The 27321-nt window shown below is 43.4% G+C and overlaps 1 protein-coding gene across 6 annotated transcripts in view; it reads left to right on the top strand.

Moving 5' to 3' along the window:
- The window catches only part of MIB2 (MIB E3 ubiquitin protein ligase 2), a 52660-nt gene that overhangs the window by 22670 nt on the left and 2669 nt on the right, over positions 1-27321 (top strand). For 3 of the 6 annotated variants that reach the window (XM_030017604.2, XM_030017603.2, XM_030017602.2), the window contains 15 exons: positions 4103-4209; positions 7636-7830; positions 9134-9276; positions 11325-11432; positions 12665-12769; positions 13515-13677; positions 14685-14818; positions 16794-16942; positions 17572-17728; positions 18459-18613; positions 19248-19374; positions 20800-21030; positions 22748-22926; positions 25874-26058; positions 26842-26907. In XM_030017604.2, coding sequence (XP_029873464.1) covers positions 4103-4209; positions 7636-7830; positions 9134-9276; positions 11325-11432; positions 12665-12769; positions 13515-13677; positions 14685-14818; positions 16794-16942; positions 17572-17728; positions 18459-18613; positions 19248-19374; positions 20800-21030; positions 22748-22926; positions 25874-26058; positions 26842-26907 — 2204 coding nt within the window. Of the gene's footprint in view, positions 1-2364; positions 2595-4102; positions 4210-7635; positions 7831-9133; positions 9277-11324; positions 11433-12664; positions 12770-13514; positions 13678-14684; positions 14819-16793; positions 16943-17571; positions 17729-18458; positions 18614-19247; positions 19375-20799; positions 21031-22747; positions 22927-25873; positions 26059-26841; positions 26908-27321 lie in introns of those variants that run through there. The other 3 variants (XM_030017608.2, XM_030017606.2, XM_030017607.2) reach the window with 3 other exon arrangements.

The following is a 27321-nucleotide window of genomic DNA, read 5'->3' as shown; positions in this document are numbered from 1 at the left end:
GAGTCTTAGGTGCGCAGACGTGTTTTAGTTCCCGTTTAGTAGCCTTGGTCTGAAATCTTGCCCCCTGTGGCTTTCCAGATCTGAGTCTGATATGAGTTAGCTTTGGAGGCTAGCAAAAAAGGCAGCAAGCATTTAGCCCAACTCAGACCTTGTGATCTGAGTTATACAGCTGGTTTTGTGAAGAACTGTGCCTTGGCAAGGAAGGGTAGGATTGACAATGGAAATTCTTGGTAAAGACAGTTCCTGAAATAGGTTTCTGTGATCCTGATCCCTCACTAGCGTCCTTGCCTGAGTCTGGTTCATGCTTGAGCAATCGGCATCCGCCTGCCATCTGTCAGAATTTCCTTCCTTTATCCTTTGCTGGAAGTGCTTCAGTAAAAGCTTTGCTTGGGAGGATTAGAGAATGTAGAATTTCTTGCATCGTTGACGTCGGTTTTACCTGTAGTTTCTGTAAGATCTTTGTGTTGGCTTTTCTTGAGGTAGCCTGCGTAGATCTTTATACATCCTAGGAGGAGTGTGGGTTTGTACCCACTGTGAGCTGAGATTCTAGTTTACAGCTATGCCTTTCTGAAAAGATTAACACAGTATTTATGGCCTGCTACTTTGCAGGGTGACCATCCCTTTTGCTTTCCAGTCCCATGCATTGTGCTTGTTTCTTTGGATAAGAATTGTCTGCAGTGGAGAAGCCTCTGTCTTGCAAAATATGTTAGCTGTGCCTGGTATGAAAGGGCTCTGACTTCTGCAGGGCCTCGGATCGCTACTGCAAATTAAAAGCAGTCTCTGTTTAAACTTCTCGAAGTCAGTTGTTTTGGGTCTCAAATCTCTATCTGTAAAGCATGGATGATGCTATTTTTCTAGCTGTCTGGAGCGTAGCTCTCAGTGATGTGAAAGGCTATGTAAGCACCTCAGTGAAATTTGAGCACAGGCAGAGTAATCCACAGGGGGGTGGTTCCAGCATGCTGAAGACAGACATAGCTTCATTCTGTACAGTACATGCTCCCAAGTGTTTTCTGGACTCTATAATAATTTAATATCATTGGCATTTGTAGGGCAGAAATGGCTGCAGAGTTTGGCTGTCATAATTAAAATTGTTATTAAAGGCAATATTGCAGTGATTAAATTTATCCCCAGGGTATTTTTGCAACACACTAGTAACTTCGGTTGTTATCCAGAATTTGGAGCAAAACATGTTGAATTAGATTAAAACCTAAGATGTATCAGCTCAGGACATCTGGTTCTCGTATCATTCTTCGGTGTTGCTGGTCAGCAGTGTGGTTCAAGACAAGGTCAAAATTTTTGGGAGGCCAGGGGAAGAAGGCAGTTATGGTGGATTGCCTCCAGCATTTAAGCAGAATGGGAGATGGAGTTTCTTATGCTGCTTTCTTCTTTAAGGGAGCTCAGCTTTCTGAACTGGTCAGCTTTGTTTTGTTTTCCTAGTCTCTAGCCACAGATTTCACTGAAAGTGGCAGGTAAATGTGAGAGCTGTTGAGATGGGAAATGGCTGCTGTTTGATTACACAGAAAGGGAAATTATGCTAGGAATAGAATGAATGGTGGCTATTTTGCTGTTTAAACATCTTGCTTAAGCTTAGCTTGGTGCTCTACTTACTACCCCTGAGAATCTTTGCATTGAAACCCCTCCCTTATGAGAGTAGGGTTTGGAGGAGAGAAGTATATTTTTATCATTTTGTCTCAGGGCTTGACTAAGATGTCTTTGATAAATTGTTAGAAAAGCATTCAACAGAATACAGTGAAAATAGCATGTTGTAGCTAAGCTGTTTCAGATGTAGTACACAAATCCATGCTGGTTTTTGAAGCCAGTCTATAGTGCATGACACAGTGCAATAAAATGAATGCTGATCAGTGTTTCTTCTTAGCTGAGCTTTTTCCTAGCCCTCTTTCATTATATTCTCTTTCATAACAACTGCCAGCCTTGATGGTGTTTAAAACAGACAAAATCTTAACCATTCAAAAAACAGTCTTTGTCTCCCTCCTGTTGAGCTACAATCTGGATAATGAATGTTCAACAATTATAAGAGCATGTGTAAATAATCTCTCCCTCTTTTTAAACACATTAGGTTGTAAAGCACAGGTGGGAGATCTGTTAACAAGTTAAGAAAGGTAAAAGACTTAGGCTTTTGATGGATAAGTAAACAGTAAGTTCAAGCATAAGCTTTTTATCCTTCTGAGTCTCCACCTTCTCTCTCTAGGTATTAGATGGAAAATAAATACAGCATTCTGAGGTCAGCCCTACCCCCAGTAGGCTTCCCCTCCCCTTCTCCTGTGGAACAGCTGCTGAACTTGGTTTTGCTCTGTCTGGTCTGGCAGTTGCCAAGAGCCTGTCAGGAGGAGGTGCGCAATTACGGGTATGGATTGCGGCACGTTTGCAGTCACCTAGAAAAGTGGATTGTACCCTGGGCAAGCAACACAAACAGGTCCATAAGGACTTTGTTGGCTTGGTATCTCATGAGAAAGCTTTCTGCTAGGGAACAGACACTAGGAACAGCACGCACAAAAACAGCAGAGAAGCTGCTGTAACATTATGGGAATTGGAAGCTGCTTTAACAGGACATCAGACCCCCTGTTTACTATCACGTAGGTATTTTTTTTTCTTTTTTCTTAAGATGGATCGGTGTGTATGCCTGTGATGCGGATTGCAGGGCGGATAGAAAGTTCTGTGTTACTCTTGAAAGTCTAGCCACAACACTGCTGGTCTAATCTGCTCTGCTTTTCAGCAAGTGAACTAGGCAGTGCAGTCTGCAGCTTAGGTTATGAAATGTGCTGAACTCCTTATGACTTTGAACTAGGAGACTGCCTGAGCCATTACTGCTTTCATGCAGCGTACACCCTAGTAATGTCCATAAGCATTGCCTTAAACTTAATGATGGGATACAAGGGCAGCTGAAAGTTGGTTTCACTCTCCCTTTGAAGTGATGTCAGACTTTCTGGAGAGCTTATTAACTTTCTCCTTACTCCTCTTTTTTTTTTTCCCTCCCTCTCAGAGGCTCCGTTTTAAAGATACGTTTTAATGGTGTGAGACTTAGATTAATTAACTTGGGTGTTCTTCTTTGGGAAACGTGGATTATAAGTGGCACAGCTGGCAAGGAAAATTTAATATGCCCTCCTGCTATGATGTTTTGGATTGCTTGATGATATTTGTAGGAGGGCTTCCCATGCTCTGTGTAGGCAATGGGGTGAAGTTACTAAACCCAGATTTTGATGACTAGTTTGTAGATGTTGTACTTTATGCTGTAGAATGCTGGTAAATAGTTATGTTAAAAAGTATTAATTTGCATGCATTCACAGTAATCATGCTTGGCCCTTGGTGAGCTGCCTTGCCCTAATATAATTTGTGGTTTGTGCATCTCGTAGAGTGTGTGGGAAATTTTTTCATCTTCGGAGCTACTAGATTTTTTTTTTTTTTTTTTTTTTTGCCCTACACAGCGCCCTCAAGGCTCTTGAAGTTTTGAAAGAAGGGTGATCTTTTTTCCATCATGGCTAAGCATGCTGTGTGTGAGTGAGTGAATGTAATCATGTTGAATCTTTGTGTTTATGCGTGTTCAACTTCCTGAGTCAGCAAGATGACCTTCTGGTATCTAACAACATGAGAGAGAGACCCCACCACAGTCCTTCTGCTTCTGTGTAGATATGTTTGTTTTCACAGACTGTCACTGAATTGTGGCTGTTCCTCATGCTCACATAGCAGCCTCTATTCCCAATTACCTGCATCTCACAGTTGAAACACAAACAGCCTTTTTAAAGCTCACTATGGATCTCACAATTTCTGGTAATGTTTGAAGGTAAACCTGGGTCGTCTTTAGCCCAGTGTGTTATTCACTAGTTGTCTTTCTGCCATCAGTGGAACAGTGCCTAAGTATTCTGACCTTCCTGGGGATACCAGCTTTTAGGGTCAAAGACCCTGTTCAGCTATTCTGTTGTTTTCTCTCACTCCTTACATGCTCTTCAGAACTCAAGCCATGTTTTTCTGTATTTAAGTGTGGTGCACTTGGTCCTCATATGACAGAACTCAGCTAGAACAGAGCTTTATAAAGTGTGAATAGTAACAATAAATTAATTTGTTTTTTCTTATTTTGTTTTTCCAGAGTCCTAGTGAGTCCTCGACAGAATTTGACTCGCATCACGTTAAAAGGGACTTTCCAGGGGGCTAAAGTAGTCCGTGGCCCTGACTGGGAGTGGGGTAACCAGGATGGTAAGCTTCTTTTAAGATGCCCTGTAAAATACCATTCAATTTTTTTGTTTGTTTGCTTTTAGGTTTTGCCAAATTGCTAGTTGAAAATGCATGTGCTGAGCAGTAGCTTCTGTGGGAGCTGTTCAGATGATGCAGGTTGCTGTTCTTTAGAGTATTAAACATTATTTGCTTTCTTGTATTTGTTTAAAGACATATCTGTGACACAAACTGTACGCATTCATTCAGGGTGTGGGAGGGAACTTTTGCTGCTCATGTTTCATAGATGTGAAAACTCATGGGAACCATCCTGGAAGACCTTGTATAGATCTATAAATGTACACTGTGTTACAAGAAAATAGAGACCCATCTTTTCCTGAAAAAGCTTCTATTCATAGTAGGAATAAGGTTTGTCTGACTTCATGTACAGTACTCCTTTTTCCTTTGGAGTTCTTTGGAAAATCCTTATTTGGACACTTTTAAGCACAGCAAAGAGAAATGATATATAAGGACTGTTCCACATGCAGCATTAATGAAGAACTGTTTGCTGTGATTGCTGGAGAATGGTTTTTGCTTTCTGTATGAACTGTAACTTCAGGCTGAAAATGCAAAGGAACAAAAATGTCTTTTCTAGAGCTGCGTTTGGGGCGTAATGACTGTGTCTAATTCACTGATACTGATTTCTGTGTAGTGCTACAAGATTAAGGAAACTTCACTATCCGTTTCTATTCCAGAGCCTTGTACGCACTGTAATGTTACTGCTTCTTTTTTCCCTTAATAATTAAGTTGTAAGCCCACAGGTTCCAATGTTGACTCCACCATTTATTGCAGCACTGGGTTCAGTGGAGGACATAAATACTTGCAGGGTCTGAGAGCAAAAGAAGCTTATGCTCAGTACAGCTTATCCATCCTTTTGAGATCAGACCAACATTTACATGTCTGAGACTTGTGTTGCTTACGATGATTGTGACCTGAAAGCAGTTATATGTGCAAGACAAGTGAGAAGAACGTAAGGTCAGCTGCTCAGCTGGTCTCTAATGAGTACTGCTTTGTCTTTGATGGAGCTGTCCCCATCCACAGCTATTTGCTCTTCTGAACTTAGCTTCCTGGTAGCGCTAACACATCAACTCTAATTCCACTTAAGGAGGTAATGTGTAAGTAGTGGTAATAAATAACCTTGCAAACTCTGTAATAGAGTCCTGGTAAGTTCATGTATTGACCATGTGGTCTTGTGTGTCTGGTAAGGGCAATAGCAGCTAGTTGAGAAATCTGATCTGGTCTTGCTTTTATTTGCCTTTGTCTTTTTAGTATTCCTGCTGCCTGAAGCCCTTTGCAGAAATTAGCATTGACTGCAAAATTTGCCAATTGACCAAACTTTTTTCTCTGCTGTGGTCGGGGTCAGCCCTGGCAGCTCTTCAATCACTTCAGCCTTTTCATTGAATACATATTTTTCCTTACTACCATTTCTCAGAGTCCAAACACCATGGAAGTGGAAGCTAGTGCCCTCCTCAGAGAAAAGCATCTGAACAGGGCGAGGGGGGAGATTACTTTTTTGTTGTTGTTGTTCAAGCTGAATCCTGCTGCAACAGACGAACTTTAAGTTCTTTTGTCACTGGTACTAAGTTTCTGTCAGCACTAATTTGAGGCCAGTGATACCTACCAGGTTTCTTGCAGACTGACAGAGGAGGGGAGGACAGGAACCTGCTACAACCTGTCCACGTTAATAATACAGTCAAAGGAACACAGTGTTGATGCAAGGTCACTGTGTTCCCATGCTTGAACATTGGTAGCATCCAGAGGCTCTCCCTTTCTGAGGTCAGTAACTGCATATTGCATGTAGCCTTCTTTTCTAAGAGCTGTCATCCTGATTAATTTTGGACTGGACAGTTGTTTATGGTTACCTGCAGAAAGGAAGATGAAAATTACTGTTATCTGCCCTATTGCTAGGGTCTGGGTTCTAATCTGGAAGGCTTTTTTAGGCATAGCTGTGAAGGTTACATCACAGAAATGCTTTTGGTAACTTAAATTGTGTTTTCCTAGATAATATTCACATGGGTGGATATCTGGAGTGCTGATCTGGTAACTGGCTGCAGTGTAAATTGTGTACAGAACTGGGATCCACCTGCCATTTCTAGGGAGAGATTTTAAAGGCAGATAGGATTTAAAAATTATTTTTCTTCCAGTAAAAATTAAGAGATACTAGGACTTTCTGATTCTCAGACCAGCCCTCTAAAGAGGCGTGTTCTTGTCATTGATAGAGCTGACAATAAAGGCCACTAGTTTGTCTGTATTATGCTTTTTAGATAGATATGCAGTTAGATGAGGAAGTTAACTCCTTTAAGCTGTTAAATTCCAAGGCTTTGCAGATGATTAGAAGCTCACTGTCCACTCAGTGAGACAGATGTTGCTCTCCCCTTTTGGGAAGGTGCTAGGCCAGTGCTGGGGCTTGCCCAAGTTCACACAGTGACTTGGCAGTAGAGTGAGGTTAGGGAATCTGCAAATCTGACTGCATTGTCACTACGTTCAGTCTTGATATACAGTTGTGTCTCAGATGAGAGTATGTCCCATGTGCCCAGCTAGATTTACCTTCTCACAAATATAGCCTCCTGTTCTGGATTGTTTCAATAGTACTCCTCCTTGCATGGGCAGGTGAAAAGAAGTACCAGAACAAAATTTACTTCATGTTCCTCCACCTGGCTGGTGTTGGGAAGAGATTAAAGATCTTGGGTGGATTTTACAATGCTGCTGTGTTTTTATCTTGCCACAGTGTGGTGCCATGACACTGTACACTGCCTAGCTAGGCAGTGTTTCTGTACACCAGGAGGAATGGCTGCTTCTACACAGAATTCAGCTTTTCCATATTTGTATTCCAAAGTAAATGGCTGGCTGGCTTTTGGCGAGTTTAACGTAGAGATTCTCTCCTAGCTGGTCAAACTGAGTTGTGTCATGGTTTAATTTCCCAAATTAAAAAGGTGACTGAGTTCTCTTGTGCCTTCGGCAGATCAGGGTGAATCATGCACGCTGTGAGGAAGTTGTATGAGCTGCTGAATAATATTTTGTATGTGTGTGATTTCCTTCTTACATGTATATGAAGAACACCTGACTGGAGGGCATTGCTTCAGGCAGCGGTATGCTGTCAGTGAAGCAGACCTGTGTGCTTCTGTTCAACATGTAAAGCTGGCCTATGATAGGGCCCCACAGAAATCCTTCCTGATGGCAACCTCTCTGTCAGAATTTCATCTGCCCCAGCTATTGACTTTTGGCTCCGTGCCTACTTCTCTGTGGTGAATAGTTGGAGAACTGACAAGTTTTTTCCTTATTTTTTACTTAGTTAAGATAAAAATGTCATTCAATTATATCTCAGTAAACATCCCAGTGTCAGGTGAGTTTCTGTATATTGGTCTTGGTGAAAATGCAAGCTGGACACTTTTTTCCCCTCTTTTCTATCAGGTGGTGAAGGTAAAACTGGACGTGTGGTTGACATTCGTGGCTGGGATGTAGAGACCGGACGCAGTGTGGCCAGCGTCACGTGGTCTGATGGTACCACAAATGTCTACAGAGTTGGACACAAGGGAAAAGTGGACCTGAAATGTACTGTGGAGGCATCTGGTGGCTTTTACTACAAAGAGCATCTCCCAAAATTAGGTGCGTAGAGACAAGTCCTCTGTTGAGAAATTCTGATTCATGCTGCCATTTCGTGACACTAAAGCCAGTTTGCTTGGAAGACAGAAAATCAGTAGGTGGTTTTATAAAGTTCCCACATAATGTGTACCATTTGAAAAAAGTAGTCCATGTGTGAACCCAGAGTGGTTAGTAAAGTGGTTTGGCCTTTCAGTGGTAAGATTGTGCAAGACCATCAGATGCCCACAGCTGTATGCCAAGGAAGGATCTTCTGCCAAGGCAACTTCTTGCTGCTGCAAATGCATGAAACTCCCTTGGTAGTGCCTGCATCTGTCAGCAGAGAATTCAAGCCAGTGTCAGTTTTGTTAATCCAAAGTTTTTCATTCTTTAGGCAAGCAGTGGTCCAACTGGTGTTCACTATGCTTTTAGAGAGCAAATATTTTTGTTCTGGTGGACCAAAAAGTGTGTTGAAGGGGAATGTGACAAAAGGGAGATTTCTGAGCTGACAAATACTTGCCCAGCAGGGAGGTTAGTAGAAGTCATGGAAGAAGGCGATGTCTATATTGGCAACTTGTTGCAGTCCACCTTTCCTCTTAACTGTAATGAAACCAAGGAAACTACTTGTGTTTTTGGACTTGCAGGATTTTTTACTAAGGTGTAATTTGGTTGTATTTTTCTAATGAGGTGGAGGAGCCATTTTTTGCTCCCCTGAAGGAAGACAGAGAGGTCTGTTCTTGAGTTTGCAGCAGCAGAATCCGGTCTTTCTCATTCTTTTCTCTCCCTGAGCAGCTTGGCAAGAGCATGAGGAAAGGGAAGGGTTGGATGGCAAGCTTATTTCCAGGGGTACAGCCTCTCGCTATACAGGAAGGCTAGGAGGGTAAAGCACTCCCCAGAGCAAGCTCTGTGGCTGCCTATGGAAGAGAACTTATTTTGAGTACTGTGTGGGTGTGTCTGCTGAACAACAGTTGTGGGTGACTGAATTGCTAAGAACAGCTACTGATGACTGACATGACATGAAGAGGCATCATTCAAAGGCATTCCCCTCTCTGGGAAGGGACAAAATTGTGTCTTGTTAGAACTACCTCATGTTTAACCCATATCAATATCAAATATCAATATCCAGTTAGAGCTAAATCCTCTTGATCTCTCTACATAGTGCTGCCCCATAGAGTGTGTAGTGCATACTCCACAATAGAAAAAGGGGTTTACACCATTCTGCCCCAATTAAGCCTATGTTAATTTGCAACCCTTGTTACAAAGCCAAATGAGACCCAAAGCGTATTATTGCATCCTGCATGTATGTGGGTGGTATCATTCTTCTTTTTAGGAAAACCAGCTGAACTGCAGAGGAAAGAAAGCACGGACAGGCATCCATTCCAGCATGGGGACAAAGTGAAATGCCTGCTGGACATTGACATCTTGCGGGAGATGCAGGAGGGCCATGGCGGCTGGAATCCTAAAATGGCTGAGGTATGCTTCTGCTTGCTCCTATTCTCTCGGTAATGTATCAGTCACTATCTCGGACTACATAAGTAGGCACTGGCTAGGAAGCTACCAGAACATCTTTGTGTAACACGTTACCTTCTACATTTATATTGTGTTGACTGAATCACAAATACAATTTCTTTAGTGATAGGACGCTGGAGTCAGATTTATTTTTAGGCTCAGATAAATCTGTGTTGTATGAGAATTGCCTTGTGGAGCCCTGCATAATTTCTAAAAGTCTACGATGGGTCAAAAGACTTGCTCAAAAGTCTTGGAAGCCAGTGCAAAAAAACTAATGGCTCGTTTGTTTGTTTTTAAATGAGCCGTGGATCTGTTCCCTGGAGTTCTGGATCCATTCTCTGTTTGGCTGCTTTTGTACTGTGCATTACTACTAATGAAAGTTATGTGTTTTGTCAACAGTGGGCTCTATCCCTGGCCAGGGCTAAATTTTCTCGGCCCATATGATGTTCTTGGAGCTTAGCCTGTTGTCTTGTCTTTAGTTTGAAGAGCTATCAGTCTGTTGTCACCTGTTGTCTAAAAAAACCTCAGATAGTAGGGGAAGTAAAAGATAGAAATGACACCTATTACTGTAGTATAGCATCTCAGGGGGCCATCATGGAAGTAAGTCTCCAGGGGGTTGTGAACATTCGGTGTGGGCTTACATTCAGATGAAATGGTAACAGCTAAATGAATAAATTTGCCATTTAAATTAAAAGGTCTGTGCTTTTTGTTTCTCCTTAAGTCAACTTCCTTGGCTTTTAGTAGTCTACAGATATCGCCCAAAATGGATTAAATTTCCTTCACATACTGAAGAATGCAGTACTGCTGTTGTGCAGTAGACTTACTGCAAGACAAAAATCACATTTTGATACTCGTCATTACGGTAATAAGACCTGTATCTGAGCCTGTATTAGTAACTTGTATAAAAGTGGCTTTTTGGAGAGGGAGGGAAGTGTATAGCCAAAAGTGACCAAAATGCCTGCTACACTGGAGTCAGTAAACTGAATAACCTGCAGGTCTGATTTCAGTAAACTGAATAACCTGCAGGTCTGATTTCAGTAAACTGAATAACCTGCAGGTCTGATTCCGAGACAGCTGTCTGAAGCCTTGGTAGATGAAGCAGTGCTATAAAATTATAAAGATACATTCTATATGTATCCTAGCCCAACCTGCCCTGTAGGTGAGTACTGGTTTTGAAATCAGGCTTTAAAATGTCAAGACAAACTATGTCATTTCAGTTTCAGTGTGGAAATCTACTAACTGATCATCGGTCTCTTTTTTTAGCCTGGCAGGTAGGGACTTACCGTCTTCTGGCATGAACTTTAAGAACGCTGTCAGTGGAGCCATGAATTTTTTTATTCCAGCTAAGGCTTTCATCCCCAAAGCTATAGTTTTTGAATGTTGCTGTGTAGCTAACATAGTCTGCTAGGTTGTTAAACCTCTGCACTTTTGAATTCCTGTTGTTGGTGAATGCAGTTATAGAGAGGGATATTAAACAGAGAAACAGTAACTTCCTCTCACCTCAGAAATCAGTACTTTTTGTTTCCTTCAAAACTGTCAGCTGCTCAGGTCCTGCCAGAATCAACAGATATAGAATACTGCACTACACAACTATACTTGGTTTTCTGTAGTCTCCTCTGCTGTGCCCCCTTTTTTTTTTTTTTCTCTCAGAGCATGCCTTGCTGGTATTATACCACAGAACAACGTTGTAATCTCTACCCACCTTTGTCATTTGGAAGGAGGAGGACAATTTGTGCTGCATTTTCAAGGATTTTCGCACTTTGTATTCCTGTCGCCCTCCTCCCCCAATATGCTGCTACTTTAGAAGAGCTTCTTAAGCAGGCTTTCCCTCCTTTTGCAGTAAAACAATGACTGCATCACATTTAAAGCAGGTTTGGGAGCACTGTTAGTCTGTGAATTGGAAATGGTGGGTAATTTAGCCATCTGTGCCTTGGATGCCTGCTTTCCCCACTATTAAGCAATGTGATTTATTTAGGGGGTTTCCCCTACTTTTTTTTTCCCCCTATCAAAAGTTCATTGGCCAGACAGGGACTGTGCACAGAATCACGGACAGAGGGGACGTGAGGGTCCAGTTCAACAGTGAAACCCGTTGGACTTTCCATCCTGGAGCTCTGACTAAGGTAGGTGCTGATAGGTGAGCTTGGCCAGAATTAGAAGTGCTGCAGGGAATAGCTGTCGCTTTAGCCTGCTGTGTCTCAAGCAAGTGCCGAAGAAATATGCTGCTATTTTAAAAGCAGTAGTTCTAGGCAGAATTTCCTGCAAGCCATCAGAGCTAAGACAGATGGTTGCACACAGTGGGCGTTGGGCTACTAGGCTGTCCAGTTTTATGAACCTTTGCATTTCAGATGTTCTAAGTTCTTAAGGTAAATTCCATTTCTTAATTTCAGCTGCTTTGAAAAGAGTGGTAACAGAGACCTACAGTAGCTCATCCTTCTGCAGCTACCTTTCATCTGTGAACTTTCTTCCACATCGTTTCCATTTGATTTTGTTTTCTTCCTTATTCTTGTGTCTTCATGATAGTCTCCTTTTTGCATCTTTCTTTGTCTCGCTTCTCTCTGATTCTTCTGGATGACCTGAATCTTTAATCCAGCTCTTGTAATTTTGTGTCTGCATTTCTAAAGCTCATAGCTCTGGCCTTCCCCAGCGGCTTGAGGACTTGAAATGTGGATGATTAGAAACAGGGCTAATAGGTATAGAAGGAGCTGCTGGAAGACTACAAAATTCTGAAAGACCTGAACAAGGTCACAATGCTAAAAACTCCAATACCAATGGAAAATCCCGTGTCAGGCTGTTTTGCGCAGAATTAGTCTGCTTTGAAAAGTGTGTTTTGACAGTGCTCCGTTCTCAGCTCAGTGAGCAGAGGGAGCATCTGGCAAATTACCAGTACAGATAAACTCTGGTTTCCCTTTTCTGTTTTAAATAACAAACAGATTTAACTTCCTTATTAAAGTGAATTAAAATCTCCAGTGCCAAGTCAGGTATAGTGAAGAGATGGACCAAGGGAAGTTCCATACATACTTTATACTGGTAGTAATTCTGAATGGTTTGAAGAAGAAAGAAAAGAAGAAAAATGTTCTGTCCCAAATTATTTCCCTACTTAAATGTGCACTTGGCTTAAAACAGAAATACCCCAGCCCTTGGACTATGTTTATTTTGCAGTGCAGTGATTACAGATTTTTTGGTAGTCATACTTATGTTTTATAATGCCTTGGTTTTTTGAGTCGATAGGCTTTTTGTTTGGTTGGGTTTTCTGAGGGTGGGGGTGGGTTGGAGGGACTGATTGCGCTTTTTTTTTTTTTTTTTTTTTCCTGGCTTCATCCCCCGAAAGCTTATGACTTTCTTTTTCTTGTAGCTCAACACCTTTTGGGTTGGTGATGTTGTCCGGGTGATAGATGATATGGAAACAGTGAAGCGATTCCAACCTGGTCATGGGGAGTGGACAGATGAAATGGCACCTGTGAGTGCGCGCCAGTTCCAGAACAGTCCAGTAACTTCCTGAGTTCTCCCAAGCAATTAGTAATAGTGACTGGGCTTGCATTGCCCTCCAGTATTCCTGCTGGTCAGTGAGTGCACAGACCTTTCTGGGACTGCTGAGGCCTTGCAAAATAAATGTTGCCTGGTGTTATTGGCTATTGGTAATGCAATCCTATTGCAGCACCCAAAGAAGAGCGGGTAAATGGGGAATCTGATGAAGGATTTGGCTACGAGTAAGCCAGATAAGAGGTTTTACTAACCAAAGTAAACAAGTCCTCTTACGCACCCTCCCTAATTCTCTGGAATGAGGCAGGAAAGTGGCCACGTGGAAAAATGGTCTGGTCAGACCAGTATGGCTAAAAAGCAGAATACAGGTGTCCTCCAGGAGCAATTAAATGCACAGAGGAAACCTTTCCTAGTCCAAATTTTTATCAGTTCTCTCAGGGTTCTTCAGACTGTGTTTTGTTGTTTCACCACCTTCCTCTCCAGACATTCATAATGTGTCTGGGAAACCCTTCTTATGTAAAACCAGTAATAGAGAAACTGCTGAGAACCCTCTGGTGTCCTTGAAGCGGGAGTTGTCTGCGAGTGTGTCACTATTCAGTGCTTCTTTTCATGCAGCAGGAGTGCCGCCTGCGAAACCGCTCTTAGAAGCATTGCATTGGTTCTGGGATGCGAAGCATGCTGCATCTTACCTTTTAAAAATCATTTCTCTTTTTCCATTGCAGACCCTAGGGCACATCGGCAAAGTGATCAAAGTCTATGGGGATGGAGATTTGCGAGTGTCGGTTGGAGGGCAGTCCTGGACATTTAACCCAGCTTGCCTGACAGCCTACCAGAGAGATGAGGAAGCAAACCTCATGACAACGGAGAATGCAAAGGAATCAAAAAGTGAGATAGTGAGAACAGAGATGTCTGATTTGTCAGGGATCGTGAAATGGTTGCTCTGGTGTAACAGCAGCAACACTGTTTGGACAGTATCAAACTCCAGCTGCCTGTTCTTCCCTGGACAGAGTTCCAAAACCAGGCTGTGCCTTACTGGGGAAGCAAAGCTGGCCTTAACAGGAAAATACAGAATTTAGGACTCGGGAATGCTAACCGTAGCACTGCCCTAGGTTCATTATTTGCTTCTGCCTTGATCTGTCTCAATTTCCTATTCCATCCTGCTGCATCTCCTGTAGGAGGATACTAATTCTTGAATGTTTGTGAAATATTCCCAGGTCCTTGTGTGGGAGTGTTGTCATATCAATGATTATTTTGCCCAGTCTACCCTGAAATTGAATTTGGGATCACATGATGTATAGAAGGGATTTTTTTTCTGGTTTGCACATCTGCTCATAAAATTTTTTGTAGCCTCAGCGTACGTATTTCCTTTAGATGTCAGGATCATGCAGGAGAGAGGACAGACCTGCTGGTTTTTTTGTTTTGCTACATAGGTGGGTCTTAAACTGTTTGCTCAAGTTAGACTTCAGGGAGAACTTACATACAAGCCCAAGCTTTTTAACTTTGCTCTGTCTGGAGAACTGTAACACCTCTGTCCTCTCAAGCACTCAAAAGTCTGTAATTAGAGGGCCTATCTGAAAGGACCTGTATTTCTTCCCTACAGCATCCTTTCCAAAACCATGCATTCCTCTTGAGATCATTTGCCCTTTAGTAGTGATTTTTCTGTGTTGGACTTCTGTAGCATGGTCTTGTGTCTTTTCGGTTCTCAAAACATCAGACTTGTAAAGCAAAAGTTCTGTGTAAGCCACAAATTTGTAAAGCTCTTTGTGTGAGCTAAGTATTAGAGGTACAGCAGGCCCATGCTGTGGCTATATAGCTGTACTATGCCAACTGTAAGCATGTATACACGTGCTCTTTGGCCCTCTTAACCTGTGGCTGTTTCTCATTCCTACCAGGTACTTTGGTTACTGTATTAGAGAAACTGCTGTCGCAGAAGACAGAGTCAGAGCATGCAGGCTGCCTGGTCATTTGTGCAGCACTCAACAATGCAGCTAAAGTTCGGGAGCTCCTTCAGAAGTACCCAGACAAGGCAAGTTTTGAAGACATCCTGATGGGTTACTTTTAGTTGCTCTTCTTTAAAATACTGTTATAAAATTTTATAGTCAAGTCGGGAAAAGGATAGGAGAAAAATAATAGATTTTTTTTTTTATACCTAGTATTAGCTCCTAACAGGTGGAAAATTATTTTGCTGCAATTTAGGATTCAATTTATATGTTAAATGTGCATATTTAATGGCTCCAGTTTGTGGCCTTAAATCTGAACTAGTGTTAAGTCCTTACAGTACGCTTCCAAAGCTGGCTTTTCCCAGATTTCCTGTATGGACAGTGCACTTGTAGAATTAGGGGGAGAGGTATTTATCTATATGAAAACAGTAGCAAGATGTCTGAGTATCTAGCCTTTGTTCGAAAAGAAAGCCATGGGTTGTGTCTGTCTGAATGTGTCTGTCCTTAGATGACCTTGCAAAATGGTATTGTTGGAATCAGGAAAGAGAAAAGCTGCCCAGATCCTGATGCTGTGCATGTCTGTGCAGTGTCTTATCTTGCGTCTGACTGGAGCAGGGAACTGGCCTTGACTTGTTGCTGAACAATTTATGTGCTTGCAGAGTGCCAAACTGTTAGGATCACATCTACTCAAATCACTGCTCTTTCAAGCTGCCTGTTTGAAGGTTCAAGCTCCTTCAGTGAGGGGTAGGGGCTTTATAAACAGGTTAAAAAAGGAGAACCAGAGAACAAAGTATTTCAGCAGTGTCCTTGGAAACCATTGGTAACAAAACAGCAGTTTTGTTGAGGCTATGTCTGCATGGCTGGCAGGAGCAGCTGGATGTGTGAACGAAGAAAACTAGAATCAATTCTGGAGGAACCCCTGTGAAGCTGATTTAGTGGTTAGTTGTCTGGTATTTATTATAGTTCTTTATTTACAAAGCTAATGGGGCCTCTGGAGATGGGAAGAATAGACAAATACCTGTAATTGTCGAATTTATCCCGGACAAGAAAGTGTCATGAGTCAGGAATCCATTATGTTATTAGTTATTTTTATTAGATTTCTATTTCTATTCTAATATTTATATTAATAAATTAGTTATTTCTCTTAGAGTGTTATATACAGCAAGAGGAGGTTGGATTTGAGGCTCACTTAGTAGTGCAAGTTGGAATTGCTTGTCAAGGCCTTTTCAGCTTATATCAGCTTTGTCTGTCCTGTGTGAATGGAAGAATAACACAGTGGCCTCTAATGCCTCCTTGCCTAAATGACTCACCCATCATTTTGGATGAATCAAAGGAAGTCTTGCCTGTGCGGCTCTCCGGACTGCTGCATAGAACCAGCTGCAGGGGAAAAAAAAAAACTTTGTTCTCCTTGCCAGCCTGCTGATGTTTTGCTAGCTCCTTCATCTCTTCTCCTTAGCCTCCCACTGGTTTCAGTAGCTGCTGCTGCTTTTTTTTTTTTTCTTGCCTTTCATACAGCCTTTCTTTGTTCTTCAGTCCCTTTAATTCTTAAAAAATATCACTGAGGCACTTCAACACTGTGATACACCCTCCAGCCCTGTGCCCAGTAAAGTACCTGGAGCAACATAGAACAATGGGGACTTGGCATCTTCAAAGCCTTATGTAAAGCTAATTTGATCTCATCACACATTTTCCTATTGGGAAAAAGAATCATTGGCAGAGATGTCAAGAAGTATTCTGCTTACAGGCATAGAGGCATTTGGCATCAGAGCTGCAATTAGAGCCCTGGCTTCCAGTTCTGTTCACTTGCTTCTCCCTTCTTGACTAAGTGTGCTGTCCCCTTCCCCATTAGAAATATTCTGGGACAAAGTCAGTCTTGTAGTTGATGTACATAAAGCTGAGCCGACAGGGCACAGATTCTGCTTAGCATTTCTGAACCTGCAGCTGTTCTGCAGCTAGTGACTTCCATCCTGCTGGGCCTGCTCTAGAACAGAGCTAAGGCCTGAAGACGAGGCAAGGTCTTTCCTAACCAAGCTGTTTGCTGTGTGTCTGCCCTTCCTGTAGGTCGATGCAAAGAACCAGGGTAGAACTGCGCTGCAGATTGCTTCTTATCAGGGGCATCTGGATGTCGTGAAGATTTTGCTGCAGGCACATGCTACTGTCAACCTAAGGGATGAAGAAGGGGATACAGCACTGCACTACGCAGCTTTTGGGTAGGATATCTTTCTTCTTGCTGTCTCTGATACAAGACCTAAAAGGCTGCAAAAGGATGTTTCTAGATATAAATGGGCAGTCTGTGTGAAGGATGTGTGGCTGATGGAGGCTTTTCTCTGATTTTACCTTATGTTAGAAATTGGCCTTTGAGCTTCAGGGCCACAAGTGCATTTCTTAGTGCACTAATTTAACCTTCACAGCTAGGTCAGTTTCCATGCTAGAAATTTTGGGGGCCGGGGGGGAGGATCAGAACAAGTGATACAGAGGTTTTGGTGATGAGATATTTTTTTCAGGGGAATGGGAGGGTGGTGTGGTTGGTTGGTTTCTGTAAGTGCATATGTTTTCCAGAGCAAGATGAAAGGTTGAATTGTGTTGGCAGTTACCAGGGAAGAATTCATCATTAAGAGCAGAAGATTCTTGTTGATTTAAAGCAAAGAGAGAGCAGATTCTGGAGTACAAGTTAGGAAGGTTTTGGTGTATGTTTGGGGTTTTTTTTGATGCTAAGAGGAGGGGGGATGAGGTTGAGAGGATACAAAACCTGAGAAGTTCCATTGCCTTGCAAGGAGGAAGAATTTCCTGTCTGCACAGGGTTGAATCTAATCTGTCTTACTCCTTGCTTTTAAATCAGAAACCAAGCTGAGGTTGCCCGTGTGCTTATTGGTAAAGGAGCCAGTGCAGACCTGTTAAACAATGCAAAATGCACAGCGTTGTATGTTGCTGTCAGTCAAGGATTCACAGAGGTGGTGCGGAGCCTCTGTGAGCTCAACTGTGATGTCAACCTCCCAGTAAGTTTTGGGTTTTGTGGGATTTGTGTGTGTGTGTGTTGGGGTTTTTTTGTTTGTTTGTTTTTGAGACAGGGAGGTGCTGCTTTATGTCTTACACCATTTTTTGCTTCGTGGAATTTGAAGATCATTCTCTTAAAATGCACTACTGTGCATTGCACAGAGGAAGTATTCGTCTAACTTCACTACTCTGAAATTCCAGGTTTGGGTCTGCCCCTTCATCATTGTGAGTCTGCTCAGCTCAATCCAGTAGTGTGCTCTCTGCTGTGCTGCGCTCAGGCTTCCAGTGAGAGCTGACCTGCTGCTAATGTGTGTTGTTGAAACACTCCTGTTCCCAGCAATAAAGAGTGATGAGATTTTTAAGACTCGCGTTTAGGAACTTGAAGAGTGGTGATGGTGAATTGGACTCAGCCCATTTCTAGGGTGTGCTGGTATGATGGTGGGACTGGACTGTGCTGGGTCAGTCTCTCAAAGCTAGTTAGGAACGTTAGCACCTGTCTCCTCAGCAGCTGATATCAAGCCCTGGGGAAATGATTTCACAAAGGCTATGAAACTGCTGTGGATGCCAGTGATGTTTGGATGTTTGGCCTGGAGTTGATGTGTCCTGGTGACACTATCATCTTGTCTTGAACTGTCCCTCAGGGTGAGCTGTTTCATTACCTACTCTGAGGAGCTGTTTCATTACCTACTCTGAGGTAGGTAACCTGTATTCTGCTTTGGTGTCCTTGTATAGGATTCCCAGGGAGACACCCCCCTGCATTATGCTATCACTGCAGATTACAAAGTCGTTATTGAGATTCTCACTGAAGTACCCAACATAGACTTCACTGTCCAGAATTGTCAAGGCTTCAACCTGCTCCACTATTCTGCTCTAAAAGGCAACAAGCTGTAAGTGACCTTTTTTCATTTTTACTGCTTTTACAGATGTTAACTTGTGCTTGCTGTCTTAACATTAAGAAGGTAGCAGATGTAGTTCTAGATAGCTAGGAAGGAAATGGTTGGTTATATATTTCTGGGGTTTAGATACGGCTAGGTATAGCTGTTGCCCTCCTCCCCTCCTTCATGCATTCAGAGGGAACTGCTGCCGGCTTTCCCAATCCCATCTTTCTCATATCTCCCTAGCTTGGCTAAGAAATCTATCTGCTTCTGGATAGTCTTGCTTAGATGTTTGGGTTCACACATGCAAGGACAGGAGAAGGTCTGTAGCAAACAGTACTTGAAAAGACTGTGTCTAACTGAGAGCCTTTGGAATTCTTCCAAGGATAAATCTGCTCATTATTTTCATAGCAGTGTGAGTTTACCCTACTTTATTAAATGATAACTGAGGGCTTCTGTTTATTTTTGTAATTCAGTCTGTGAGATAGAGACAGTGCTCTGCATCACAGGTGCCAGTTCATGGTGCTGCCGATTAAGACATGAACATTCGTAACTACTGAGCAGAAGAGACAGGCCTGTCTCTTCTGCATTGTTTTCCTTCCTGATAAAGTGACTCTTCCATCTCTGTTAACCTCCAACACTCTAGAGCCATAAAGAAGATTCTAGCAAGAGCTCGGCAGCTGGTTGACTCCAAAAAGGAAGACGGCTTCACTGCCCTGCACCTTGCTGCTCTCAATAATCACAAAGAAGTGGCAGAAATTCTCATCAAAGAGGTAAGAAACAAAACTAAACCACCACCAACAAAGACTTCCATCTGTCCCACTCCCAAAACCCCCATTTCCTAAGTACTACTGAGTTAATGCTGGGACTCATAAGAATGTCTCTGTCTCTTTGAAGAGCTGGCATTGTTTGCCAGACTTTGAAGAACAGGGGTTGGCATTCCTGGGAGTATTTTCCTTTGGCACTGGCAGTAGAGGAGAAGGGTATCTTGCAGGCTAGAACAAAGTGGGTTGGAACTGCAGCTTGCTGGGAAATGTTCAGTGAAGTGATGGGTATGAATGGAAAAGATTTCAGAATAGCTGGTAACCTGCTCATTAAGGAGTGTGTAGATCTGTATTCAGAACCTTCCCTATCTCATAGGTACAGGTCAGAACTCAGTTTCCCTCACTCCAGGTGTATGCTGAAGCTCCCCGGCTCCTGGTTGTTCTATGGTGGGTTTCTCACTCTTCATTTTCATGAAAGACTATCTGAAGGCATGTATTTCATTTGAATGCAGAACAAAATATTTTTACATGTTTACTCCAGGTTATTTATCTTTCTTCAGTCTTAAGTAAGTGCTAGACCTGCCCCTGGTGAGCAGCGTTCTTTAGCAATGAAAATGATAAACTGAAGGATGGCAGTCTATCTGGCATTTTGTTGTTGATTTTTGTGGAGTCAAAGCTAGCCTCTGTCTCTGCTTTCACGTGATAGTGGCAACGAAGGTAACAACTACCTGTCGGCACTCCTGGGTTTTGTTTCTTCTCAGTGGTTTGTTGCCTGAGTTTCTCCATCTTTACAAGGGGGTCCAAACCACTACAACAAGGCTTTAATGGATTTACAAATGAGTGCTGTAGTGGAGCAATGTCTGTGAGCACTAACTACTTAGTACTATGATTGCTTTACTGCTGGCATAATCACTGTGTTAGCATAGCCATATCTTTAAAGGCTGTCTGTCTCTAACCCTTGCTGCTGCTGCCTTCCCCTGCAGGTTTGGCAGAGGGGCAGAATGAGTCAGATTTGAATAGGTTTTTCTCCTCTTTGCTTTGACGAGCGGAAATCAAAACTCAGCAGGCAGCAAGGAATCAATATTGCTTTAGAGGAGCTAGTCCCTGACTGTTTGCTTGGAGTAGTTCCAGGATTTCTTTGTGTCTGGGAGGTGACGAGTTGTCATATCCAAGTCATCACCAAGAAAATGTTATCTGTGTGTCAGTTGGGCACTTGGCTTCCAATCCTCCCTTTCTTGATACTTGAGGTGCGTGGGCCATATGGCTAAGATACAGAGGGCTGGATCACATAGCACTCTTGGAGATCTGTATACTGCTGTCTTGACGAAGATGGACTTGAGACCTGGGGCCTCAACAAGCACCACAGATGCAGCCAAACTTCTTCAGCCAAACTCGGCAGCAACAGCTCACTCTGTTGCAATTCTTCTCTTCAAGGGTCGCTGTGACGTCAACCTCAAGAACAACCGTAACCAGACAGCGCTGCACTTGGCTGTCATCCAGGGACATGTAGGGATGGTGCAACTGTTGGTCAGCGAAGGCAGTGATGTCAATGCTGAAGATGAGGACGGAGACACAGCCATGCACATTGCCTTGGAACGGCAGCAGCTAATGTCTGTCATGCTGGAGAAGCGTGAAGGGGAGATGGGGTTGTCCCTCCTTTCCAAGGTGAGCTTGGGAGTAGGAGAATTCCAGCACCATGGGCAGGAAAATGCTTGATGTTAGAATGACCGTAGATAGTGGGATCTAAGGGGACAAAGGAAGCCAGTCCAGATGGGGAGCGTGGAAACAAACCTTTTTGCTTGTGGGAAAGCAAGAATAGATCCTCTGAGGCCTCTGAGGGTATGCTTGAATTTATAGCATGAAACTTCACATAGTCAGACAACAATTCATACTGCCTCCCCTGATATTTTTATTAGCATTTTGTGCTTCTTTCTTGACATGGGAAAGGTCATGAATCCAGTTGCAGAGCCAAGAGTCTTGGGTTTAATTCATGCCCCAGAACCACAGCAATTCATTTCTGTCTGATGGCATGGAAAATATGAGGATAGCTAACCACAAACACCCCAGTTATCGGCAGATGTAGAGCAGAATGGGAGAGGTGAGACATATTAGGCCGAAGGATTTCACTATGTTGCTCTGTATTCATGGATATATAAGGCCTTTCAGGAAAGGCTTTAGATCTAGAAATCAGTGCATGCTATGCCAAGGACTGGAAGCTTAGTCTGGCTTTTTGGCAAAGATATTAAATTAGCCCTTCAAAGTGTTCTGCTATCCATGTAAATACCAACATGTGCACACACCAGATTTGCAGTGCAAACCAAGAGTGCAAACATTGATTATGCTTTATGGATGGAGTGAGAATGATTCCATTGTAGGGATGGATAATTTAGTACACTGGAAAATCTGGCATAGATTTTTTTTTTTATTGCAATTTGAAATGATCAGAATAAATTAAACCGACATTCTGAAGGGCTGCATGCTGTGTGCCAAACCACCTATTCCTCTTTTCTGCTTCTTGGTGCTTGAAAAAGCCTAGGGCATTGCTCTTCTTCCATTCTGCTCGTTACCAAGCTACCAGTGTTGATAGCATGAGTTGATGGCTCAAGTGCACAGCCAAAGATGCTCCAGCCTCAGGTCCTCAGGCTCGTTCAGCCACTGACATTCCACAGACACCCCACACCAGCTCAGCAATTGCTTCTTTCTTCTGAATTTCTCTGCTGGCAAATTTGAGCAGAGAGGTCAGCAGCAAGGCTGGGTTTTATCATCTCACTGAAAGTCTGCATAACAACTTTGCTAGCTGTTGGGCCTTAGCTTGGGCTAGGGACAGCCAATAGCTAGTCCTAGATGCAGAAAGTCTTAGAGCAACATGAGGGATCGGTGCATGTCATTTCCAATACTGTTTACAGTAACATTATATCTAGATGCTGTAGACTCCTTCACGTCTAATTTTACTTGCCCTGGTTGTTTAAGTCAGTGGAAAATGTTTGTTGACTTCAAATTAGTTTGGATAACGTATACAAAAACTTGGCTTTTTAAATAGCTGTCACGTAGGGGTCCATGCACCAACTGTTCATCAATTGGTATGTACTGTGGTGTCTTCAGTGTACTGACTTTTCACTACCTGAAGTGAATGCCTGTTACTATGATTAGTAATGATTAGCACTAGTTAGGACCAGTCTTATGCACTCTTGTTCCTGGAATGCAAGATTTGAACCTGCTGTTTACATGCTGAAGGATTTTTTTGTATTTTCAAAAAAGAATGCTAAATTGCACTTTGAAATTGTAAGTAAAAGGATTAAGACTTTGTTTAGAATTTGATACAGATCAAAGCCACATAACAAAGTTTTTCTATTAACAGAGAGTGTTTCTCAACATCTTTTAGCTGCAGGCTTCTGGCTTTCTTGGAAATGTAGAGCTGAATGTTGGAACTGCAATTGCATGTTACTTAGCACAAGAAGGAGCAGATATTAATTATGCAAACCATCGGGGAAAGTCTCCTTTAGACCTCATTACAGATGGAAGGATTGTCCAGATCGTCAAAGACTTCTCACAGAAATTCAGGTAAGCTACGTCCTCTGGAAACTAGCTACAGTATACTTCCTTGCAAAATGCAGAGTGCTCCCACAGCACTGTGGTGTCGCTGCATGCAGCTGTTGTTCCAGGAGGGACGAAACATCTTTGAAACACTTTGGATGTCAGTCTGAGCATCTCCTGTTTCATCTGGAGCTGGTTTCTGACCCTGTGTTTCTGGAGCGGTTATTTAAGGGTGCATACTGCTATTTGAAAGAGTTGGGAAAAGCAGATTAGTACTGCTCAGTGCAAACTCAGCCTCTTGACTTAGCCCTGAGGCAGACCGAGAAAACGGGCTAGTGAAGCCAAGAGCAACTTCTCTCTTGCAGAGTAATTCTGGGCTCTATTTTACTTTCGCTGGATTCTGCAGTTACAGATGTTTAAAGTCTAAACAGAGAGGAGTTGCAACAAAAGAGTGGGCACCAGAATCCACAGAACTTATTCCAGAGCTAGATAAATGGTTGTTTTTCAACTGATAAGAGAAATAGCTGAGAAAATGCCAAAGGGAGAGTAGCAGGTTAAAGATGGCTTTATCTCAGGTTCTGAGGAGCATCTGTTTGGATTTTGACTTTGCAAACACGAAAGCAGAGTTCTGTTTGATCTGAGGACACAGACCCACAGTCATGTTACCGCTGGAGGAAGAACCATCCAGCAGCCATTGTGATGGGCCATGCTTCTGGTCCACTGTAAATAACAGGTGAAATGTGTCCCTTTAAACATCTGTGATGGGTTGACCCTGGCTGGTTGCCAGGTGCCCACCAAAGCCGTTCTATCACTCCCCCTCCTCAGCTGGACAGGGGAGAGAAAATATAACAAAGAGCTTGTGGGTCGAGATAAGGACAGGAGAGATATCACTCATCACTTACCGTCACGGGCAAAACAGACTCAACTTGGGGAAATTAACTCATTTTATTACAAATCAACCAGAGTAGGGTAATGAGAAATAAAACCAAATCTCAGAACACCTTCCCTCCACCCCTCCCTTCTTCCCAAGCACAACTTCACTCCCGGCTTCTCTACCAACCCCCCCAGCAGCACAGGGGGATGGGGAATGGGGTTTACGGTCAGTTCATCACACGTTGTTTTCTGCCGCTTCATCCTCCTCAGGGGGAGGACTCATCACACTCTTCCCTGCTCCAGCGTGGGGTCCCACCCACGGGAGACAGTCCTCCACGAACTTCTCCAACGTGGGCCCTTCCCATGGGCTGCAGTTCTTCACGAACTGCTCCAGCATGGGTCCTTTCCACGGTGTGCAGTCCTTCAGGAGCACACTGCTCCAGCGTGGGTCCCCCATGGGGTCACAAGTCCTGCCAGAAAACCTGCTCCGTGGGCTCCTCTCTCCACAGATCCGCAGGTCCTGCCAGGAGCCTGCTCCAGCGCAGGGTTCCCACAGGGTCACAGCCTCCTTCGGGAAACCCACCTGCTCCGGCGTGGGGTCCTCCACGGGCTACAGGTGGATATCTGCTCCACCGTGGACCTCCATGGACTGCAGGGGGACAGCCTGCCTCACCATGGTCTTCACCACGGGCTGCAGGGGAATCTCTGCTCCGGCGCCTGGAGCATCTCCTCCCCCTCCTTCTTCACTGACCTTGGTGTCCGCAGGATTGTTTCTCTTACATGTTCTCACTCCTCTCTCTGGCTGCCGAATCTGCCTGTCCCAACTTTTTTTCCTTCTTAAAAATGTTATCACAGAGGCGTTACCACTATCGCTGATTGGCTCGGCCTTGGCCGGTGGCGGGTCCGTCTTAGAGCCGGCTGGTATTGGCTCTCTCTCGAACACAGGGGAAGCTTCCAGCAACTTCTTACATAAGCCACCCCTGTAACCCCCCCCCCACTACCAAAACCTTGCCAACAAAACCAATACAACATCTTCCATAGGAGTTTTGTCAGCAGAGTATATGTTGGCTTAAGGGGTTTTTTTTTGCTTAAAGAATGCCAGTTCTTTCAGACTGACATTTCTCATGACAGTGTACTGGTTTCAGCTTCTGTGTAGAGGTTCAGCTGGAGGATTTGGGTGTGTGTCTGCAGAGTTAAGGTAGACCGAGTGCTGCATGCTAGATCATAGGCTAGATTGTCACCATGGTGTGACCCAGCATCACGCACAGGAGCCGTCACGACAGCATAGTTTGCTATACCTTCTTAAGCTGCTTGGTTGGTCTACAAGAGGAAGAGTATTTGAGGTTTATATGCATTTATAATGAAGCTGCTGCCACTTTGGTAGGAAGCTAAGTAGCGGTTTCCTCCCAGAAACTTACTGACTTTGTATCAAAAGACCAAAAAGCACTCTTTCGCAATACTCCTAGTGGGCCAGGGATTTCTTGGCAGTACTGAAGGCATATGCTAGTAAATGACCATCCTTGTCCCTTCTGTTCAATCATTAATCATTCTTGCAGTTTAGGTAGTAGGTCTAGCAAGCAGATGACCAGCTGACGGGAAAAGTAATGGATGGATTGGATGCTGAGGGCTTTGGGTTTGGGGCTTATAATGACGGGACAGAAGTCTGAATCCAAGCCTGTGTTATGTAAGAGGCAAACTCACAGACAACCACCCCAGGCACTTTTCAGGAACATATGCAAATACAGAGGATTCTTAGGGCTGCACTTTTTACGTAGCTCCTAAAAGCTGGCTCCTCCCAGCAGGTGGTTGTACTGTCAATACCTTACTGCTGCCCTCCAAAAGAGCAGTTTTAACTTGTGTAAATATTAGTCATCCCTGCTCTTTCCCTTTCTTTTTAGATAGATCCAGTCAGAATCCCAGCTGCTAGAGGCTGAGTTGGTCCCACTAGGGCAGTGAAGGTTCGCAAGTTTATGCTACCTGAGCATCTGCTGCTCTGTCTCCACGTGGAGTGTTTGCTAGGGATCAATACAAATGTTTTCTGGTTGCTGAAGGAGGACCTGGAGTATGTGGCTCCAATTTTTTTACATGTTCATGGTTGCAGGGAACAGCAGGTTTCTTCAGACAGCTCAGCCATCACCTGCAGCCTTCGCCGTGTGCACACCACCCCCAACACAATGACCAACCTTAGTGTCTCGAGTGTGGCAGTCCCCACAGAGTGCCTGGTCTGCTCAGAGCTGGCCTTGCTCATCCATTTCTTCCCATGCCAGCACAGTATTGTGTGTGAAGGTAAGTCCATTCTGGTTTTTTTCCTTTTTAAATTTTTCTTTCCTGTTCCACCACATAGCTTCCCTAGCTGGACTCTCATAAATCAAGCTCTGTTCAGACACAAAGCTATTGTGCTGTTTGTGTCCTGAAACAACCCCAGCATGATTTGAGCCCCACTGTCTTAGATAAGATGTCCAAAGCTATCTATGAAAAGCACAGAATGTTCTGACTACCTGCTGATTGGGACCCCAGGCAGCTTTGCTTGTGCTTATAGATGCCCTGGATAATTCAGAAGGAAAGGCAGATGTTTCAGTTCTAGCTGGCAGTGCTTTATCCTTCAAAAACCTCCTGAGAAGGATTTCCCTCTTCTCTGGCTTTTGTTACTGGTTTGTGTTTCAATTGTTCTAACGGCAGCCTGCTCAGACATGTCAGCAAGTTTGTTATCTCGCAAGGCACTCGCAGTCTGACCAGAGGGAATTTGGTAAGGACTGTATGCCAGAGCTGCATCCTTTTCCTTCAGAGCCAAGTGCTGTTTTGGTCCACGGTGCAGCAGTTCCAGTAGCACAGAGCATTGGGGACATAAAGGTGTTGTATTTGCTACTGGTGTAGGAAAGACTAAACCAGGAGGCTCAGGATGTAGCTCAAAAAGAAGGTGGTGTCCTAATTTCTGTGCAGAAACAATCTCTTAATCAGCCAGTGAGGTCTCAGGTTGTTCAAAGCTGATGTTCTTGAGTGTGTCATCTTCCTCTTGATTCTGGCATCAGTGAGCTTAATTGTAATCTCTTCTTGTATCATTCATGGTAGAATGCTCCAGGAGAATGAAGAAGTGCATCAAATGTCAAGTGACAATAACCAAAAAACTGAAACAAGGTATGTTTGCTGTTCCTACTGTTAAATGCTGTGGGAAGGGTCCTGCACAGTGTTAGTTTGAGCAGCACCAATCAACAGTTTTCAGTGAAATAAGCATAAGGAAGGGAGTTGATTTTTTTTGTTGTCGTTGTTTTGTTTGGGGGGTTTTTTGGTGTGTGTGTGTGCGCTTGTTGCATTGACCAGCTTTAAGAGAGGAAAAGGTAGATTCTCTCGGGTCTCATGGGCCAAGCTCAAGCTGTGTAGACAGGACATTTGAGGAAACTTGTCCTGTGCCTGGCTTATTTTGTGTATTGAAAGCAAATATCAGGTTTTCTACATGTCAGTCTAACCGTTTTCACAGGTGGTGATTTAACAGTGAAAAACTGTGAGAAAGGAAAAATTACGTCTTGTGAAAGCCTTGCTTCTTCCTTGGCT

Source organism: Aquila chrysaetos, chromosome 6 (genome assembly GCF_900496995.4).
Source record: "Aquila chrysaetos chrysaetos chromosome 6, bAquChr1.4, whole genome shotgun sequence".
NCBI lineage: Eukaryota > Metazoa > Chordata > Aves > Accipitriformes > Accipitridae > Aquila > Aquila chrysaetos.
Note: the sequence above shows the minus strand (reverse complement) of the source record. Positions and strands in the feature narration are given on the sequence as shown.